Genomic DNA, 19,748 nt, shown 5'->3' with positions numbered 1-19,748 from the left:
TGCTACAATGAAGTAAACTCAAACAATGATCAGAAAAGTTTTAAGGATAAGCATTTGGAACTACAGGCTGCACCTTCCAAAACCAGAATTTTCTTGTCCGGCAACATCCATGGTCTGGCATGGATATTTTTTCATCAGAGCACGCTGGTAGACTAGTGGCAGGAGGACAATCCACAAGGGGCCAGGCTGAAGCAGTGGGACAGGGAAGAGGCTGGGGCTCTCCAGCCTGCAACAGTGGGGCTGGAGCTGGCAACAGCCCCCCAGCAGCTGCCAACAGCCTGCAGCACTGAGACCAGGTCAGGACAACCCCTGGTAGCGCAGGATCAGGCCAGCAATACCTGTGGCAGTGCAGAGTCGGGGCCAGAGCCTCAGGGAGCCCACAGAAGTGGGGCCAGAGTCTGCAAACTGTCACAGGGCACGAGCCTGCACTCTTGGCAGCCCGTGGCAGAGGGACTGGGGCTCGCAGCAGCCCCAGCAACAGTTTAGGATCAGAGCCTGCAGGCTGCTGCAAGGCTGAGACTGGAGCCCGAGTACTAGGCAGCCTGACTAGGGTCAGAGCTAGCCCCCAGCAGCATGGGCTGCTGGGGCCCAGAAGGTAGTCCGGCCAGGGCAGCAGCAGCAGGACCAACAACCCAGCAAGGGCTGGAGGTAGTCCCCCCACACACACAAACCCCCAGCTGGCAGAGTCCATGGCTGGGGGCTGTGGCAGGGAATCTTCTCTAATCCAGCAAATTCCATAGTTCAGGACCCGCTGGGTCCTGATGGTGTTGGATAAAAAAAATGTCCAATCTGTAGCAGATTTACCACCATTGTTCAAGTCTTTAGCTCAGTATTTTTGGAGGGGGGAAATAAATGGAAAATGTGCCCACTTTATTGTATTTTTCAATAATAGAGTTCCCTTAATGAAGTTATATAGTAATTTTTTTAAATGGAAGCTCCGTCAAATGTATTTTTTTCATCCCTATAAACTCTTATAATTCACTAGGTTTTAACAAAAATGGGCTATAGACTATAGTCAATTTGGTTTCCAATAACATTATCTTTTAGTTTTCAAACCTTAAGCATTGATTTAGCTGTGCCAAAACAGAGAACTACTCCAAATGTCTCCATTTTCAATCTTTTCTGTAAGGTTTATTGAGAAGCAATCCTGTTCCAGATTGAACCCATTTTTCTGTCTCATTTTGGTTCAGTCTCTCAACATTTGCTCAGTTATGTCCATTTTAAAGACTGTACTTGTTTTGGTTATTCCGTCTCTTATTGAGAAGCAATCCCATTCTAAATACATCCCATTTTCCAGGCACAACGAAACCCTTGCGTTGCTTTCAGTTATAATCAGAGGAAGCTGCATACCGAATTTGGTGGTCATAGCTCCTGCTGTTTCGGAGGCATTCTTGATCAGACAAACTCTCTAAAATACATAGCTGTTTTGTAGCAAACTCACCAGAAAAATTCTCAGGCCTTTGACATTGAAAAAAATCAAATCAAACTGGCTTTTTAATGTCAAGAAACAAGTCTGCACAGCTAAGTTGTGTTGGCTTTAGGGTATGTAGCTGATCCAATTAAACTTTTCAAAGATTAAGAGCATAGTTATCTTAGTTTGCTTTTTCACAGAAGTTCAATGAATGTTCTGAGAAACAAAAGCAAAATAAATTAGATAACCAAGGAAACCAAAAGATTGTTCAATTAAATGCATGCAACAACTGGTATCTTTAGCAGCTCCTAAGTAATTCAACACTGGCTCAGTATCAGTGTTTGCCAATTGCAGTAAACAAATAATTGTTCATATTACAGTGCATTCCTCCTCTGCAGAAGGTGGCTTAATATCAGGTTCTCCCCCACCCCCATGGAGTATTTTACTTTCTCTCCAGAGTAAAATCCAGATAGAAGTGACCATTGTTACGTTTTCTCTTTGTAACACATTATGAATGGCTGTATTGAGGCAAACCAAATTTCAGTTAACTGCTTTGTGTAATGCTGACAATTTTAAGTCTGAAAAAAACTTTACAAGTAGTCATGTGACTAAGTCAGAGGTTCAGCCTGATGAAAACTCTAAAAAATAAGGAAAGCGAATCTTATTTGAACTAGGGATGTTGATTAGTTGATTAAACTAAATTTGACTAGTCAACAGATTTTCCATAAACTAGTCGATTAGTGGATAAGCGGGGGCGCTGCAGTGAGCTTAGTTCCTGGCCCTGGGAACTAACCCCACTGTGGCTCTGCCTTTTAAATGTATTAAGCACCTGAGGAACAGCTGTCGCACAGTCCCGCCTGCACACAGACACACACACACACACACCCTGCTCAGGCAAGCAGCAGGGGGAAGGAAGTCCCCAGCGGAGCAACAGACCTGGTGTTTAGGAGAGGGAAGAGCAGCTCGCGCTCTTCTGAGACCCGGGGTCCCCAGGTACCGGCCGAGCTGTCCTTGTCCCCTCCCCCTGGCCAGACCCCCACAAGTACCCTGCCTCAGCCCACACCAGCACCCTGCCCACTGGCCAGACCCCCACCAGCACCCTGCTCCTGGCCCCTCCCTGAACTTCAAGAAGCTATATGGCATTAGGGCCAGCTTCTTTTCAGCATTGCTGAAAGGTACAAGAATGAAGGAAGGAGTTTAAGCATAGGATTTACATATTGATTTGATTTCAGATTTAGCATTAAACACACTTTTAAAATATGGATTACACAAATACTTTTCATTATATGCAAATTTCATAACTTGGTTTTTTATGCTATTGTATTAATCGGTCTCCAAAAACAGTCTAAAAATTTGAAGAGAGAGATGCATATAATAAGTACAGTCAAAAAGTTGGGGACGTCAGTGTTGCACTGTCATCCTCAATGAAGAATAAAAGTAAAAGGGTGAGCTGGTAAGTGATGTAGAGGAAATGCACACCTGGAGCTGAATGAATGCAAGCAAATATTTATTTTCAGAAAGCAATACCAGAAGCATACATTTACTGTTCTGGGCAGGAGTCCATATTTCTCAATGCTCCTGAGTATACTGCAGAAATATTTCTAAGTACAGAACAAGTTGGTTTGCCTTGCCCTGGCCTGTTTTTCTAGGCAATGAATAGAAGTACACCCTATGCTTCACTTTTCTGGAGTACCTTCCACCTAAAGATATCAAAGGACTAACTCATTCATAAATGTAAGCATTATTTTTACTTCTCTCCTTCTCACATTGTATAGGTGGGGAAAATGAAGCACACTGAAACTAAGTACCAGGATGTAAACCCAGTTTTCTGAATCCCCATCCCATGTTTTACCCACTTAGCTTGCTCTGTGTCTCAATCCTTTTAAGTAAGTTTCCTTGAAATATCATATTAGAGACAGACACACTGTAAATGTGCGCACAACTCTATGGCTACGTCTGCACTGCCAGGTTTTTTTCAGCAGAAGATATGCAAATCACATAATCTGCATATCTTCTGCCGATCCTTTTTGCAGAATAAGGGCTCTTGCGCAAAAGGGGGCTTTTCCAACAAATATTTTTAGCAGCAAAACCTCTTCCGCAAAAAGGATCGGCAAAAGATATGCAAATGAGAGTGCGATTTGCATATCTTCTGCTGCAAAAAAACAGCAGTGTAGACATAGCCCAAGTGTATGTTTTCATGAAGACTACAGAAAAAAAAATTCCATGTTGTGCTGTCCCTTGTGAAACCATCAATTGACTCTACATTTTGGCAGGGTTCACTCCTCCCTCCCCCCAAATGCTACTAATAGTTGCAACGCTCTTGCCTCTGGTACATTTCATGGGTACGTCTAAATTACATGGCTCCGTCGATATAGGAATAAAGGATCTGACAACAAATGGTTCTGGGGTTGGCTAGACTGCCGCGCTGTGCCGACAAACAGCTGATTGGCACAGCGTGGCAGCCATTTTTATTTAAATGGATCGGCAATTATTTAAATCGCAGCTTCATTTCCCTTTGTCATCCTGCCTCATCTACATGGCTCTGTCGACAGAACTATGTAGTCTGGGACACACCCCACATGTAACAATATGGTTTATTTTTTCTATAGTCATATTGGAAGGCCCTAAAGCCTTCCTCTGCAGCAAGACTGAAGAGTAGCGGCCATTGGCTGTAAAGCTTGAAGTCACATGCCCACATTCCATCTAAACTGCATTAAAATAGTGTCATACAAAGCTGTTAAGAAGGAGAGCCTGTCCCAATGGCACTCAGTATCACTGGGTAAAGAAAACAGCATTTCATCTGTCAAGAAACTGTTTATCAGTAGTTCAGGTTATGGAATCTTCATTCTATGATTGCAGTCTTCACTTGCCTATTGTTTGTCTGTATGATCTGTGTCTGGTGTTTAATTGTCTGCTATATAATTAATTTTGCTAGGTGCAAATCAACTAAGGTGGTGGGATATGATTGGTTAGGTAATTCTGTTACAGTAAGTTACGATTGGTTAGTAAAATTATAGTAAAATAACTGGTTAAGGAAAAGCAAGGCAGGATTCAAGTTTCACTATATAAACGGTCCAAGAAGGAGATCACCAGGAAAGAGGAGAGAGTGAAGGAAAAAACAGAAAGAAGCAAAGACCTGGAAGAAGAACTCACCTCCAAGACACAGCCTAAGACTAGAGCTGCTAGAACTCTTCTGCACAATCGTTATGTGCAGCAACCAGGAACAGATGAGACAGATCTTGCCTGGCCAACAGGGGAAGATCGCTTTTCTTGCTCAGGATTGGTAAGCATGACACTGTGTGCTTAGTAGGTGTATTCTGCTTGCTTGGTAAATCGTCAATAAAGAGAGAGTAAGAATAGTACTGTGTAAGTCTCTTTCACTGATAAAAGATCCTGCAAACCCACAGGAAATTATTCCCTGACCCCTAGGAATTGGGCAAGGGTGGATGTTCCCAAAGTGTGGAAGTGATAAAGAAATCTGTGTGGATAGCAGTAGGTATACATCTTGGGGTACAGGCATGTAGGGCTTTCTACTTGAATACTACATCTCACCATCTACCCTGCTATTGACTGGGAGATTGCTAATACCCATGTTAGCAGGGTGTGTAATATCCATATGCTGTAAGTGTTGATGTAGCCCCTGACCAAGGCCCTGATTCCATAACATCTTGTTCATAGATAGACCCGAGTCCAGTCCCTGCCTATAGCCCTGTGGATTTCAATAGCACCCCATATGCAGGAGGAGGTCTGCCTACAAAAATGAGAATACAGAACCATGGCCCTTAACAGTACGTTACTCACATACCATATGTGAAGGTTTCTGTAGCTAGAATATCTCATATGCATTTGTCTCTTCCTACTCTAGCAGGAGACAGACCAAAAGAAGAGAGAGAAAATGTCAGGCACATATAACTATCGTTCCTTTCTAGCAAATAGAGTTCTTCGGATATAATCAAATATCTCCTTTTGTTATAACTCACATTGTAATTGGAAGTGACTTAGGGTACATCTACAGTAGTCCCCTAATTCAAACTACGGAGGCTAATGAGGGTGACCGAAATTGCTAATGAAGCGCGGGATTTAAATATCCCGCGCTTGATTAGCATATTCCCGGCCGGTCGCCATTTTGGAAACTGACTAGCCCAAAGTAACTGCTCGCGTCTATACGCAGCAGAGAAGCGGGATTCCGAGATAAGCCCCTTAGTTTGAATTAACTGTTAAACCTCATTCCACGAGGAGTAACAATTAATTCGGACTAAGGGGTTTATCTCGGAATCCCACTTCTCTGCCGCGTATAGACGTGGGCAGTTACTTCGGGCTAGTCAGTTTCCAAAATGGCGACCAGCTGGGAATATGCTACTCAAGCGCAGGATATTTAAATCCCACGCTTCATTAGCAATTAGTCGCCCTCACTAGCCTCCCTGGTTCGAACTAGGGGGCTAATGTAGATGTACCCTTACAGCTTATATGTATCTCTCAATTCAATGCAAAAAGTGACCTCTAAAAAATATTAATCACTATTTATGACATACCTTTAAACCTACCAATGTTTTGCACTGTTACTACATGTTTACTGTAGCTTTAAAGAAAATAGTCCACAGAGCACCAACTATTCCCAGAGAGTTTATGGAACAAATTTAAAAAAAGTGTACAACAGGAAATTCAAATCAGCGTCACTGAGTACATGAAGTACAATTAACATCAGCTTTACAAAACAGTATTTATTAAAATCCTGCTAGAAATAATTATGAACTGTTTTGAACAGTATTACTAGTTACCCCAGAGAATAAACAGTTCTATTTCCCAGTAAATGTTTTAGATGCTTTACAGATCACTCTTTACACAATATGGCTTTAAGAACTTTGGAATTGGTGTGCTATTGAGCACTGTGGTGAGTAGGAACGTTTATTTCATTTTTTACTGAGCACGAAGTTAGTTGGTCAAACAGAAACAAACTGCATAACTGGAAAATAAAACCCACTTTTAAATAAATTAACCAAAAAAAAGGAAGCCTTGAAACCAAACCCAGGGTGGAGAGAATTTTTAATACTCTAGTTTTACCTAAACTAGCAGCTTGTAGATGTTTTTTCTATAACTCAGAGAGGTTTTTATTTTCACAACTGTTTAAAATTAATTTAGTGCTTATGAAAAGTGCAGATAACCAGCCTTTAAGACAGAAGTTTTATTTATCCTCATCAGATACAGTATGGGCAGAACAATGAAGTCTTTATGAAGTCACTCTTCCAACATTTCCTAATACAGACCAGGAGGGATCACCACAAAGGTTAGGTCTAAACTAGCCTTTAAAAAAAAAAAAATACGAGAAACCAAATAATGGGCACTATACCAAAGCAATCATTAGCTGCAATGAAGACACTTGGAAACACAGAATGACTTTTGGTTAGTAGGCAAAACTGGAACATGTAAGTTCAAGCTGAGGAATCCTGCATCCACTGATGTCAAGTCTTTCATTTGTCCTTTTTTGCACCAGTTAAGATAGCATGCATTGAGCATATTGGTTGATTAAAAAAAGACTAACATGAGGAACATTTGGATAACTGCTTATCGACTTGTGAAAGTGTTTAAACCTTCTCTGTCACAAAGCATGTTAATGAAAGCTGTACTGTCAATTAAAGGCCAAGTGTTGAAAGATACTGAATACTTGATGCTCATGATGCCATATTACTCCATTTTATAATACAAGCAATCTGTAGCTGGATTCACCACATAGCATTTTGCTAGGTTGCATTCTGCACAGGAGCCTGCTCCCAACAAGAGTCCTCTGCTAGGGTGCAAGCAGGGGGTTGGCCTCCTGGGCCTCATTCTCCTATTCCTTTCATTGGTGCAGGATAGAGACTGTCCAGGAGAAGAGACACCTCAGTCCCTACCTATCCTAGCAGTGTACTGGTGGGATTAGAGACAGACATTCATTGATTTGTGGGAGAAAATATTCATTGACTTGGTGGACAGAAGCAATTAGCTCATTTTTTTGGTGGGCAGGCTGGCTTTGACTGGAATATCCTTTCAGCCTGCAGGACAAAACGGTGTCGGTTCCAAGAAGTGGGCAGTGTTCCCTGTAAGTTGTGTGCTTGTGCAGCTGTTCAAGAGAGATCAAATGCCGTCCAGCTGATTAACAGAGTACCTACAGCTAGGTGTTTTCTTTCCACTGGCAGTGTGCATTCACATGCTTCAGCGCACATAAAAATTATTCTATACATGGATGGGAAAAATCTGCATACGGATGGACAAGATTAGAAGGAATGGTGTCGGCAGAGTGTACCTCACCAGGAAGAGAGTTTGGGAACAACATACCAGGCATGTTAAATATCGGTTAATTGAATACATACGTAACCTCATGAATTGTTATTGCTTAGTTGACTATTCTCTAGTCCCTGGGGATAGGGCCAGCATCCAGTGTGCTTCGGCCTCACTCCTGAGAAGACCCATGCCACTCTACGCTGCTGCCACTGTATCAGAGGCAGCAGCACGGGGTGCTAGGTAGTAACTAGTCTGAGAGGGGAGCCAGTTTAAAACCCAGCTCCCCTCCTGTGCTGTCGCCCTGTGCTGCTGCTAAAGAGGCAGCAGCTCAGGGTGGCAGCAACCCCTTTCTAGGTGGTGGCCTGAGCTGGTCCAGCCTGAGCTGAAACTGAGCTGGGCTGCAGACCAGCCTGCTAAAAAATTGACTGGCAAGTGGGGAAAGGGGGGGGATGTGTGCAGTTTATAGCATTAACCTATAAGCTTTTGCTTATCAGTTAATCGACTACACTATTACATCCCTAGAACATACCCTGTGGACTACTGCATTTCAGCTTATAACACAGGGTTATTTGTTGGACTAGGGGTTGTCTGTATTTTATCTTCAAAAAACCTAAGATGTCCATCTCATTCTTTTCCTGGACCCCAATTTGTCTTAGGTGTATACTGATCCATTTGTTAATTCTTCAGCTGTCTCTGTGGATGCATGCTGAAAAGGGAAAAATATTATCAATGCTGCATCCACTGACTGTATCCAAGATTTCTAGATTTGAGCTAAGCTTATAGAACAATCAAGTGTAGTATCCACACGGAAGCTTGTCCACCTCTCTGTACCCAGATGAAAAACAGTAATATCATTAATACAGTCAGGGGAGGAGAGGAATTGCCTCAGTGAAGCAAGTGTATATAATGGGTCTACAGGTCAGGGCACTGGACCAGTTTTCAGGCTACCTGGATTCTGATTCCAGCTGTACCTCTGAGCTAATGTGTGACAATGGGAAAGTCACTTCACCACTCCTGCACCTCTGGAAGCCTTCCAACACATTGCCTGTCTTGTCCATTCAGATTGTAAACTCTTCAGGGAAAGGCTGTCTCTTACCATATCCTGTACAGTTTTCAGCATAGCGTGGGCCCTATCTTAGCTTGGGTCTCCAGGCACTATACATAATGCTCCTGTGGTATTTATTATCTGTAAAGGGAAGGAGTGTGGTACAAAAACCAAAACATGGATGAGGGGGATGGGAGAGAGACTGAGGATACACCTTAAGAAAAATGACTTATTTAATTTTACCTTTTGTGTAGTATGAATTCAGATAACTATGAGATTACCCTTAAAAACACTACATTGTTCTATACAAGGAATAAGCAATCATCTTAACTAGTATTTGCGTTATCTAAGGCTGTCTCTCAACAATACGGAAAGTGATGACAGATCAAGCCATATGTTGTACATAAGACAAATGAAAGGCCATCTTGCAGCAGAATAATAATGTTACCTTTCTTCCTTGTTTCTGAACTTGAGAATATCATAAGTGACAAAACATGACCAGCAGCAGTGCTATAACTAGGTCAAACCGTGCAAAGTAATTCAGCATGATCAAGTCTTCCTCAGCAGCCCAAAGAAGTGATCATAAGATTGTCTCTAATGAGACATGCCTCACATTGTGGAATTCATAACTTTACACAAAGATAAGGTGGGGGTTGGCGGAGCCAGAGGAGAGAAAAATGGAAACAAGTACTGTACATGAAAAAGGGAAATAAATATAAATAGCATGCACTAGAAGCTACTCTATCTGCTAGGGCCAACAGATATGCAAGTAGGGGGGTGGGATGAGGGAGCAGCAAAGGAAGATAAGTCGTCATGTTCTGATTCTGCAGGGATAAACCATATGGAAGTGGCACTTCAGACAGATTTTTACCATATTCAAATCCAGGCTGTTACCTATGCCAGTACAAGGTTTTTTCACACTTTGTCTCATCTGCACAGACTGGTGAAACCTTGATAGAAAATATTCTTTTAAATGCATCTCCTTGGAAGGCGGCCTGATAACAATGTACATAAAGCTAATAAACCTACACCATCTTTCTTCACATGGCTCGATCTTAATCTAAACTCTTATAGTAGCTTTAAACACAGTCAAGGAGCATTTGATCATTCTACCAAGTCTTTCCTATGGAGTTATCCCCTTCCCCCCTCTTGAAACATAAGAAGTCTTTGTCAGTTGGAAAGGAAGAAGGTCACTTAAAATTCAACGATAGGGGGAATTTGAGAGAGGAAAATGAGAACTGATGAAAGCAGCAGAGGCGAGCTGGCTTTAAACTTTTTCCCTCCTTATGCAAGCTGTCAGTAGAAATACCAGGTTACCTAGCAGTAGAACCAACTTAGGTCTTACATGTGGATTTTTAAATATTTCATTTAACCACCTTTTTGGTATGTCCCCCATTTGTCTGTCAAAGGTGATGAAGGCCAAGATCTTTAACTATAGGACTCTAAAACTAGACTTCTAAATCTATATGTAGGCACTGCCTGATTTTCAAGCATGGTGAATTTTAATACTTTTGAAATATGGATTCAGAAGCCTAACTTTATGTTCCAATTTTGAAAATCTTAACAACCTCCCCCATTTTTTTAAACATAAAAATAGTTTGTCACCAGACTGTTACCTCACTCTTCAACTGAATCAATCTCTCTCTCTAGTTAAAGGCATGCTTTTTGTTTCTGATAGGCTGCAATCAAAATGTTGTCTAGCTACAGAACGATATAAGACACCAGTGTCCAAGTTTTGTTTGGAGTAAAGTAAAGTTCTTGAAGGTTTTTGCACCCTCCCCTGATTCTCACATACCTGAAAAACACCTTTCCTTATGCCTCTCACCCAAACTTTGCTTTCAGTGACAAAACTGGGAGGCCACACTATTAATATGGCAGACCTTTTCTTTCCCTCTAGCCCCATTACACTTTGAGTGAGTTGACAATGCAGCTGCCATTCCCAGCTCAGGTAGGGCTAGATGCTCTAGTTCTTGGAGCCTCTGACAGGTGATCCTGACTGTGTTGGCCAAGAGGCTATCAGGTGCTAGCACGTCAGCTGCCCCTCCCTCCATCGCTGCTCATCTACTGCCCTTTGCCTTGGATCTGCCTCCTCCACCCCGGAAGCCTCCTGCTTGCTGGGCTGGGCAGGGCAGGGGAGGGAGAAGAGGGACACTGATGTCAAGGTGCCTCCTCTCCCATCCTGTATCCTATCCCAGCAGAGCAGGGCAGGGGGCACAACAGAACTTGGAATGGAGTTTGCTGGCTGCTTTTGGGAGTGGTGCAGGACCAAGGTAGGGGTGAGTCTGCCTTAGCCTCACTGTACCACCACCCAGGAGCCACCTGAGGTAAGGAGTGGCCAGTCGGAACCCACATAATGAAATCCTACCCCAGTCATGAACCCCCTCCTGCACCCCAAGTCCCTGCCCTAGTCCCAAGCACCCCTGAATTGAAACACCCTCCCAGAGCCTGCACCTAGAACCCCCTCTGACTCCTCAACTGCCTGCCCCAAGCTCAGCTGAGAGCCCCTTTCACACTCCAAATCCCTTAATCCAAGACCAGAGCCTGCACCCCAACCGGGTGCCCCTGCCTGATGAAAGTGAGGGAGGATGGAGGAGAGAGGGAGAATGGAGTGAGCAGCGGTGAAGCCTTGGAGAAGAGGCACAAAGGAGGTGGGGAAAAGGCATTTGGGTTTGAGGTAGATCCTGGATTGCACTTAAATTCAAATAGTGATCTCATGCTTAAAAGGTTGGAAACCACTGCTCTAGTTCTACTTGAAATAGTGTGATAAAAATAGCAGTGTGGCCATGACAGCCTAGGGAAGCAGCTCCGACTAGCCACTTAAGTATGTGCCTATCATTTCAGATATGGGTGGTACTCCAGTACCCGTACCAATCTACTGCCCGTGTGCCATGCCACATTGTTATATTTTAGTTCACTACCTCAAGCAGAACTAGCATATTTACATATGCCTAAACTGGGAATTACAACTCCCAGCTTCAGTGCAGACAAAACCTGTGTGCCTTATAACATTCTACTCAACAATTCCACTACACTTTTTACTTTACGCACATTCCTTCAAAACCAGGAACAGCCTGTTTCTCAGATGTACAAAATCTACCTCAATTGAGCTTCAAAAACCCAACCTTAATATTAACTTGTGCAACATTTCATCTCACTTGTGAGCTTACTTTCTAGCCATTTGCTGTGATGCAAATCATGAAATGTTTTAAAGTGGTATATAAATATATAAATGTTAGGTCACTTTCCAATATCATTACAGTTTAATGTTTATTTGTTTTGATAAGAAATGTCAGTAGACTATTATGCTCTAGCATGGCAAAGAACTCCTGGGGTTAAGATGAAAGAAAAGTCTTTGTCCTGACATTTAGTTTCTCAGCATGAGCCATCTAACAGAATTGTTCTAATGCACTGCCTTTCCCCCCCCCCCTAATTCTATCAGACAACTAACTACATTCGAAATGATCTAATATTTTATCTACAGCTTGTTCAGTGATTACAGAGCAAGGATCTAAGTTATAACTGGGCTGCCTCACGCCCCTGACTCTGCCAGCCTACCCACTGTCCTTCTTATCTCATCCTTACTTTATAGGCAAAATGCTCCATTATTTCTGCTTTGCCTTAGGCCAGTCTAATCCCATTAACTCAGCAACAACAACAACAGAACATTGAAGCTACTGATCACGCTACATTAGACAGAGAGCTGTACATTGGACAATTTTCTTCTTCTCAGCTGATGCAGTACTTGAGTAACATTTAAAATGCTGGAGAGGTGCACACTTCAATCATTTTCACTATAAACTTTTAAATGGGCACTGCAACATTTTTTTAAATGTCAGTTACGTACTTATCTTCACTAACAACGATTAGTCATAATAATCAGATTGTTTACAAATAAGTTGTATTTGGTATTATAAAAGTTACCTATCTTGTTCAGGTTTCATGAAGAAAATGAGAGTTCCATTTCCCCATATGAAATAGCAAATCAGCTCCTGAACCTTTTCCTGAGGATGTCACTTAGGAATTCAAAATGATTCTCCAATACCATTAAGATTTGTATTCAGACTCCACATTTAAAACAAATAGGCCTATGTTGTATATTTCATTTAATGAGCTCAGGTGGAGCTTGAAACCTTGCTCATCAATAAGAAGCTTTTCCAGATGATGAAAAGAGACAAGCAGGGCTAACCATCTGCAGATTCTAGCCATTCATTTTATTTTTTAAAGCTTCTAGTTTCAGTAGTTGCAAAGAAAACATTCTATATATAAAGTTAGAGAGTGCTGTAATCTTAAATACTCAGATGCACTCCATGGCTATGGCTATTCTGCAGCCTTCTTCTGCAAAAGCTTATGCAAATGAAGCATGGAGCAGAATATCGCTGTTCTTCATTTGCAGAATTAATTAGCAGCCGTTTTTGCGCAAGAGGCTTTTGTGCAAAAAGGAGCTGTGTAGACGGCTTTTTATGCACAAAACCTCCCTCTTGCACAAGAGCCATCCTCATTTTTTCAGGAAGAATGGCTCTTGTGCAAGAGGGAGGTTTTGTGCACAAAAAGCCGTCTACACAGCTCCTTTTTGCACAAAAGCCTCTTGCGCAAAAACGGCTGCTAATTAATTAAGCAAATGAAGCACAGCGATATTCTATTCCACACTTCATTTGCATAAGCTTTTGCGGAAGCTGCTGCAGTATAGACATAAGCTGCAGTATAGACATAGCCCATGCCTCCAAAATTATTCCCAAGTGAAAGCAGTGTGAAACTAACAAATCAGCTATTCAGTAGCAGGCACTGAAATCAACAAGAGTCCTAGTCTAGTTCAACCAACTGTTGCTTTGGAAAGTTATGTGAAGAGTAAGCACTGCAGCTTCTCTGAAAGAGAAGAGCATATTTTTTTTTTCTTTCCCAAGCTCATCAATCAGAAGATGATGGAACTTTTCTTGCCCTCCCATTTCCAGCAGCCCAAGAGCAAAATACTGAGACCCTGCACAGAGGCCAGGGACAGAAACCCACTAAAAATCTCAGTATTCACTGTCATACTGGCACCTGAGAACTTCTGGGACAGGCTTCTTGCTAAGGTACTATCCCTGAATCCAGGTAGAGCCGACCCTCCACCCCCATATTTTTCAGATCTGCTTAAGACTAGTTGGTGTTTCCAATGACATCCAGTGACATTTTTCAAGATCCCTCTTTAACTCTTCAGCAAATGTAAATAACTTTGCCAGATCTCTGATGCCGTAGAGACCTGGCCTTTACGGAACAGATGCTTATGGCAAAGAAAAGGAAAAAGAAAAAGAAAAAAATGGAATTGAACTAATTATACTTCTGAAAATGGATTTGGTGAGTGAAAAACTCACTGCCAGATTGGGTGAAACTAGCAACAACAAAATATTTAACATGTGACTGTGCACCCTGAAATTTAATCTGCTTGCGTGCAATTTCTGGGACATTAGTGCAGGTGAAAAATCTAAAAAGGCTGGTCCCGGATTTGTCACTGGTTGATCCCAACTACAATACTAAACACTACCCTTTTGAATGTCAGTAATTACCATTTTACCTTTACAGGTCACAGAAAGTTGGCTACACTATACTTCTGACTCCCTCCACTCTAAAGTAAATTGAGCTGTTGTTCATGCTAACAGCTCAAATATTTACAGTGAAAGCAAAGAAGTCTTGAAACAGGAACTGAAAAAAAATCACAAACACCACAGAGAACTGTGCTTGTACATTCTACCATCTTTTGAGAAACTCCAAGGATACTATCAGTTGTGGAACTTGAAATTCTAGGAGGAATATTGTGCTTTTCCCAGTCAGAAACTCAACACCTCATTCTGTTTGCTCAGAGCTAAGGATTAATTCCTTAAGATCGGCACAGACTTGGCCAATAACATAGTAGTTCAATCTCCCTCACAGGCGGCAAGAATTGGGAAAGGAGACCACTTTCTGCCTCATTGCTCTTTAAAGGCTCTGAAGCCATTCATGTGCTTGGAGTCCCACAAATCATAAGGCTGTCCCTGCAGCTACACCAGTTAGTTTTGTTCTTTGTCTTCAATGCCAACATTAAACCACCACCAATCGCTAATGAATTTTATTTTTAATTAAATGATAATATAAAAAAATCTTACTCCTAGGATATACTTTAATACATAGTCAAAAGGAGATGTATATTTTACTGCAAAGAACATTTTTCTGTTAGTAGCAACTTCATCCCAAAGTGTCCATTATAATTCCCTAATTTCCTATACAATTTTTATTTACCTCTGTGAAGATTATTATGTTTTATTCTGTGGAGGATAGGGGAGAATCTGTAGTGAATGACTAATAAAAGGTAGCATCCAAAATGAGAATGAAAGAAATAAGATTCTACCCAGCAGAGTTGAACTGGGAACCTCTGGAGCTTAGAGCACAAGACTCTACAGCTTCAGCTATAAAGCCGGCTGGTTCTCAGCCTAGGTTGGAGCCAGCTCCCTTGTTCTTATCTCTTGCTGTAAGTGGTCTAAGTGCCACTACATGGTGCAGTGAACCACACTAGATGTGTAGGTTACACATGCATACAAGAAGCAATACTGAATAGGTATTTTACAACCCACAGTTATTTCCTCTTTTGTTCCTGTAATAATGGAACCAGCATGGACCTATATTGATGTACTTAATGGTTCTAAATTAGCATTCACTCAAGTCAAAGGGAAGCTTTATGTTGACTTCGATGTGTGCTGTACAAGCCCTGTACATGAATTAGTATCATGTATACACCTACACTACTCCACATTAAATACTTCATTAATTATTAGCACATAGTTTGCTGAAACCCAAGTTAGTATTCTAGAACCTTGGCCGACAGCTGTTTTACACCTCCTCCTCCTCCTCCTCCTCTCACTCCCTTGCTCCCTTCACCTAAGAAAATAAAAGAAAAACTTTTCAGTAAATCTAGATGTGTTGATTAAATGGCTTCATTAGACTCCAGTGCACATAACTAATCATATTCTCTTTACCCCAGAGGTGGGCAATAATTTTTGATGGGGGCCACTTCAAGTTTTTGTAAGTGGTCAAGGGCCGCACTTTTCTGTGGATGGGGGATGCAGGGTCTGGGAAGGAGGTTGGGTGCAGAAGGGAGCTCAGAGTAGGGAACTGGGGTGTAGGAGAGAGGGTGTAGGGTTTGAGAGGGAGTTGAGCGAAGGAGGGTTTGTGGCCTGGGGCAGGCAATTGGGGTGCAGAGTCCAGGAGGGGATATGAGTGCAGGAGAGAATTCTGACCTGGGGGAGGAATTTTGGAGGAGATGCACAGTTTGGAAGGGAGTGTGTGAGGCAAGGTGTGTACACGCGCAGAGGGTTTGGGTGGAGACTTGGGGCAGAGAGTTGTAGTGTGGGAGAGAGTTAGGTGCCAGAAGCAGGCTTTGAGCAGAAGGTGCTTATCTAAAAAGCTCCCGGCCAGCAGCCAAGCTAGACCCTCAGGTAGGCTCCCTGTCTTCCACAGCCCCAGGCTCAAAATGGTACCCCATATATCTGTTTAAACCTCTGGGGGAGCTGCCCATGTTGCTCAAATAAAATATTATCCATGAAAGACTACCACAGCAATTACCATACTAACATAATTTTCTGCCCTACTTGTCAGTTTTGCTGTTCCACAAATGATCAGCATAGAGAGGGGAAACCAACCTTCTGTGCACTAGATGTAACAACCAAAGCCTTCTACAGAGCCTGCAAATAACATACTTGTAGCTAGCTCTTTTGGTTGGCACAAGCTCAACAATGTCCCCTCCCAAATATAACTTCATTTATAACAATCCTGAATGTGTCTGGCACAGCCAAGTTGTCCTTACCATGACTTGAAAGTAAAATGAAGCCCTGTTGTAGTTTAGGGTGTTCTGTAGAACATACTACAGGCTATTCTACTTATTTCTAATGGTTATGCTTCATTAAGGATAATTTAAAATACTTAAACATATTTTTACTTCTCTTCATAAGCAATTGCTGTGATTATCACAATGATATGTGACCATGAATATGACCAGATGGTCCACTAGAGGAAAAGGTGGAGACAGTCCACTCTTTGCATGTTCACATTAGGAAAAGGCCCTGAACTGCCTGGTGAGCATGCACTATATTGTGGAAGAAAGCAGATACAAAGTGTTCTGCCAGTCTGCTGTTCATGCTCTGTATTAATTAATACCCCCTTCCTGCTTGGTGTGAGAACCTGAACTATGCCCACACAACCAAATGCAGTTAACCAGAAGCTTTGGGGAACAGTCCCATATTGCTTCCACTTTGGACACTTGAAAAGACGCTCTGTCCAGAGCCCCCGGGAAAGCCTCCCTTGACCCAATCCCCTCTATGGATCCTAGGGTCCCGCTCATAATACCAGCGCCTAGATCTCAAATCAGTTCACAAAGAAACCATTTCCATACCCTCCTTTTTGACTGTCCGAACGCTGGTCCCCAATGGGCCCCCATGTCTATAGTCTCTGAAGAGCAGGTTCTCTATTCCCCACCACCAATGGGAGGGTGAGGCGCTAGAATATCGCACTTCGGTTCCCACCACCCTATTGGCCTCCAAGAAGCCTCCTACACTGAGCAGCCCCCGCACTTGCCTGGTTGGGGTCAGTGGCCCGGAAGACGTGGCAAGCCACCTGCGAGTCGGGGTTGTCGGGCTGCGCCTTGATCAGGTAGGCGAAGTAGGTGAGATCGTGGCTGTTGTGGACGAAGCGGGAGATGTGCTGCGCCTTGTGCTCGAAGATGAAGACGGCCGGGTTGGCGCTGCCCGGGCTGCCGCTGGAGGTGGCGGGGACGCAGCGGAGGTTCGGGGAGCCCAGAAGCAGCAGCACCTCCCGGGCGGGCACCGAGCTGCCCAGCGGCCCGCCGGGCTCCTTCCCTTGGCTGCGCCTGCGGATCTCTGCCATCAGCCAGGGAAGCATGGGCAGCGTGGTCCGTCTGTCCAGGCAGGACCAGCCCACATACCACAGCTTGAAGCGCTTCTCCCCCATCGCCCTGCCCCCGGACTGAGGCTGCGGCTCCAGCTCCAAGGGGTGAGGGAGCGGCTCATCCTGGCCCTGCTTCTCCATGCTAAGACAGCGGCCGGCTGGGTGCAAGGTGCCTCTGCCCCGGGTAAGAGAAGAGCGGCCCCAGGGGCAGTCACAGGGGCCTATGCGGGCGCAGCAGATCCGAGGAGCGGGGACCCCTAACCGTGCATCCTGCTCGGCTTCCCCCTGCCGCACTCGCAGGGCAGGACTCCGCTACTGCCCCTCCTCAGCCTTCCTACGCCTGAGCCCCGGGCTGTCACACCCCCTCCGCCCCGACTGGGCTGCAAGATCCCCAGCGAGAGCCGCTGGCAGCGGCGCAAGCAAGCGCGGCTCCCCGCCGCTGTCCCGCCGCCTTTCTGCTGCACAGCCTCTCTCCGCAGCCATGCGGGGTCAGCGCCAGTGCGAGCGCAGGGGAAGGAGGGAGGCTGATTCTCCCTCTTCCTAGTGGCTCTGGGGAGGAGGGAGGGAGCTACGCTCCCGCCGGGGCTCTCCCGTCCCAGCCCCGGAGGAGGGAACTCGCTCGCCCCATAATCAAAACAAAACCAAACGTGGCCTGTGCATTCCCACCCCGCCGCCGCCTCCTGGCGCTGCGCTTCCGCCCGCCCCGCCAGGTGCAAGAGCAGGCTCGGCTCCGAGCGCGCCTTTCGCGCTTCTGCACATGCTCGCGCTCCGCGGGCCGCCCAAGGAGCATGTGTGAAGGGCCTGCACATGCCCACCAGGAAGGAGAAGCTGCTGCTCAGTCAGCTGAGCTCAGTGAGGCTGGGCTTCCCTGAACAGTGCAGGAGCAGGGTGGGAAGAGAAAGGGACGCGATCGCTGGGGTGAATTAAAGGAGCGGTGCTGGGGAGAACTGAGCAGGTCCGAGAAGCTGCAGGGGATAGAAGAGCAGGATTTTAAAACTATGTATAGGTTTTAAATTCCGGATCTAATACTAGAACCGAAAACGATCGAGAGCGATAGAAAAAGTATAGATCGGGGCCCAATGCGGCAAGCTGAGCTGTGCGGGCAGATTCCTGATCGGGGCTAGTCTTGTGCCAGCCTTTGTTCCCTGATTAATTCAGGGAACATTTGTTTTGTGTGCGGTATTGTTGTAAGGCTTTCCTTTGCACACCCCACACTATATGAAAAAGATTTTGCTGCAAAAACGAAATTAAGAACGGGACATAATACAGCATTTCACTATTGGAAAGTTTCAGACCGGTAGAGAGGCAGCAGCGCGGAAGGGAGGCAAGTGTATCCACTGGAGCTGATACACGTGGGGAGCCTGCCTCTCCCCCCCCCCCCTATCAGAGGATCTGCTGCTTCTGGGGAGCTGGCATTTAAGTAGACTCCCCCCAAGCACAAGCTCCTACTGCTCTTTACCCCTCCTTGCTGCCTCCTATACAGAGGCGGCTGGAGGGGAGCTTGTGTGTAGTTAAGATTAACAGATAAATCTATATGCTAATATCCCCAGTGTAAATGGCCATTGCCTTGACCAACACAGTTGTCTGAACCAGGAACTTCTGCAAGCTTCTACATCTTGAGCTAAAGAAGCAGTCTCTTTAGAGCTGGGAAATTGAACAACCTTACATGATCTGTGTCTTAAAGACTCTGGATATGTAGCACACTCTCTGCAGTGATTATAATTTATTATTTGTATTATTGTGGCTAGGCCCCCTAGTCAAGGACCCCAGTGTGCTTGGTGCTGTACAAACAACAAAAATTAGATCCTGTTCTAAAGAGTTTACAGTCTGTAAGAGACAACAAATACAAACACAAGGGAGTACCAGACAATAATGAGACAACATTGATCAGTGTGATAGATTGGCTGTGGTCTCAGCATCTGTTTTCAATTTTTTTTATAGAAAACACAGAAAGGACAAAAATTAGTTGGTTATGAATTATGGGAACTCAAAGTGAAGGGCAGCATGAGAGAAAGCATGAACCACCTCTTACCCAAACCCCTCCAGTTTGGGTACCATATGCACTAACCCTTTGGCAGAGGTGGAAGGAATCGGGGAGGAGGTAGCTCCAGTCGGTGGTGGCAGGCA

The 19,748-nt window shown here is 44.2% G+C and overlaps 1 protein-coding gene across 2 annotated transcripts in view; it reads right to left on the bottom strand.

The window, feature by feature from the left end:
- Positions 1-18,370, bottom strand: part of TBC1D4 (TBC1 domain family member 4) — a 166,280-nt gene extending 147,910 nt beyond the window's left edge. The window contains exon 1 of one of the 2 annotated variants that reach the window (XM_075918883.2): positions 17,292-18,370. In XM_075918883.2, the coding sequence (XP_075774998.1) occupies positions 17,292-17,762 (471 nt within the window). In that variant the 5' untranslated portion in view covers positions 17,763-18,370. The remainder of the gene's footprint in view (positions 1-17,291) is intronic. The other variant, XM_075918884.2, reaches the window with a different exon arrangement.
- Between the last annotated feature and the right edge of the window lie 1,378 nt (positions 18,371-19,748).

The sequence above is a fragment of the Pelodiscus sinensis genome, chromosome 1 (genome assembly GCF_052426305.1).
Source record: "Pelodiscus sinensis isolate ZL-2025 chromosome 1, ASM5242630v1, whole genome shotgun sequence".
In the NCBI taxonomy this organism is placed as follows: domain Eukaryota; kingdom Metazoa; phylum Chordata; order Testudines; family Trionychidae; genus Pelodiscus; species Pelodiscus sinensis.
The sequence above is the reverse complement of the archived record's forward strand: the minus strand, read 5'-3'. Positions and strand labels throughout refer to the sequence as shown.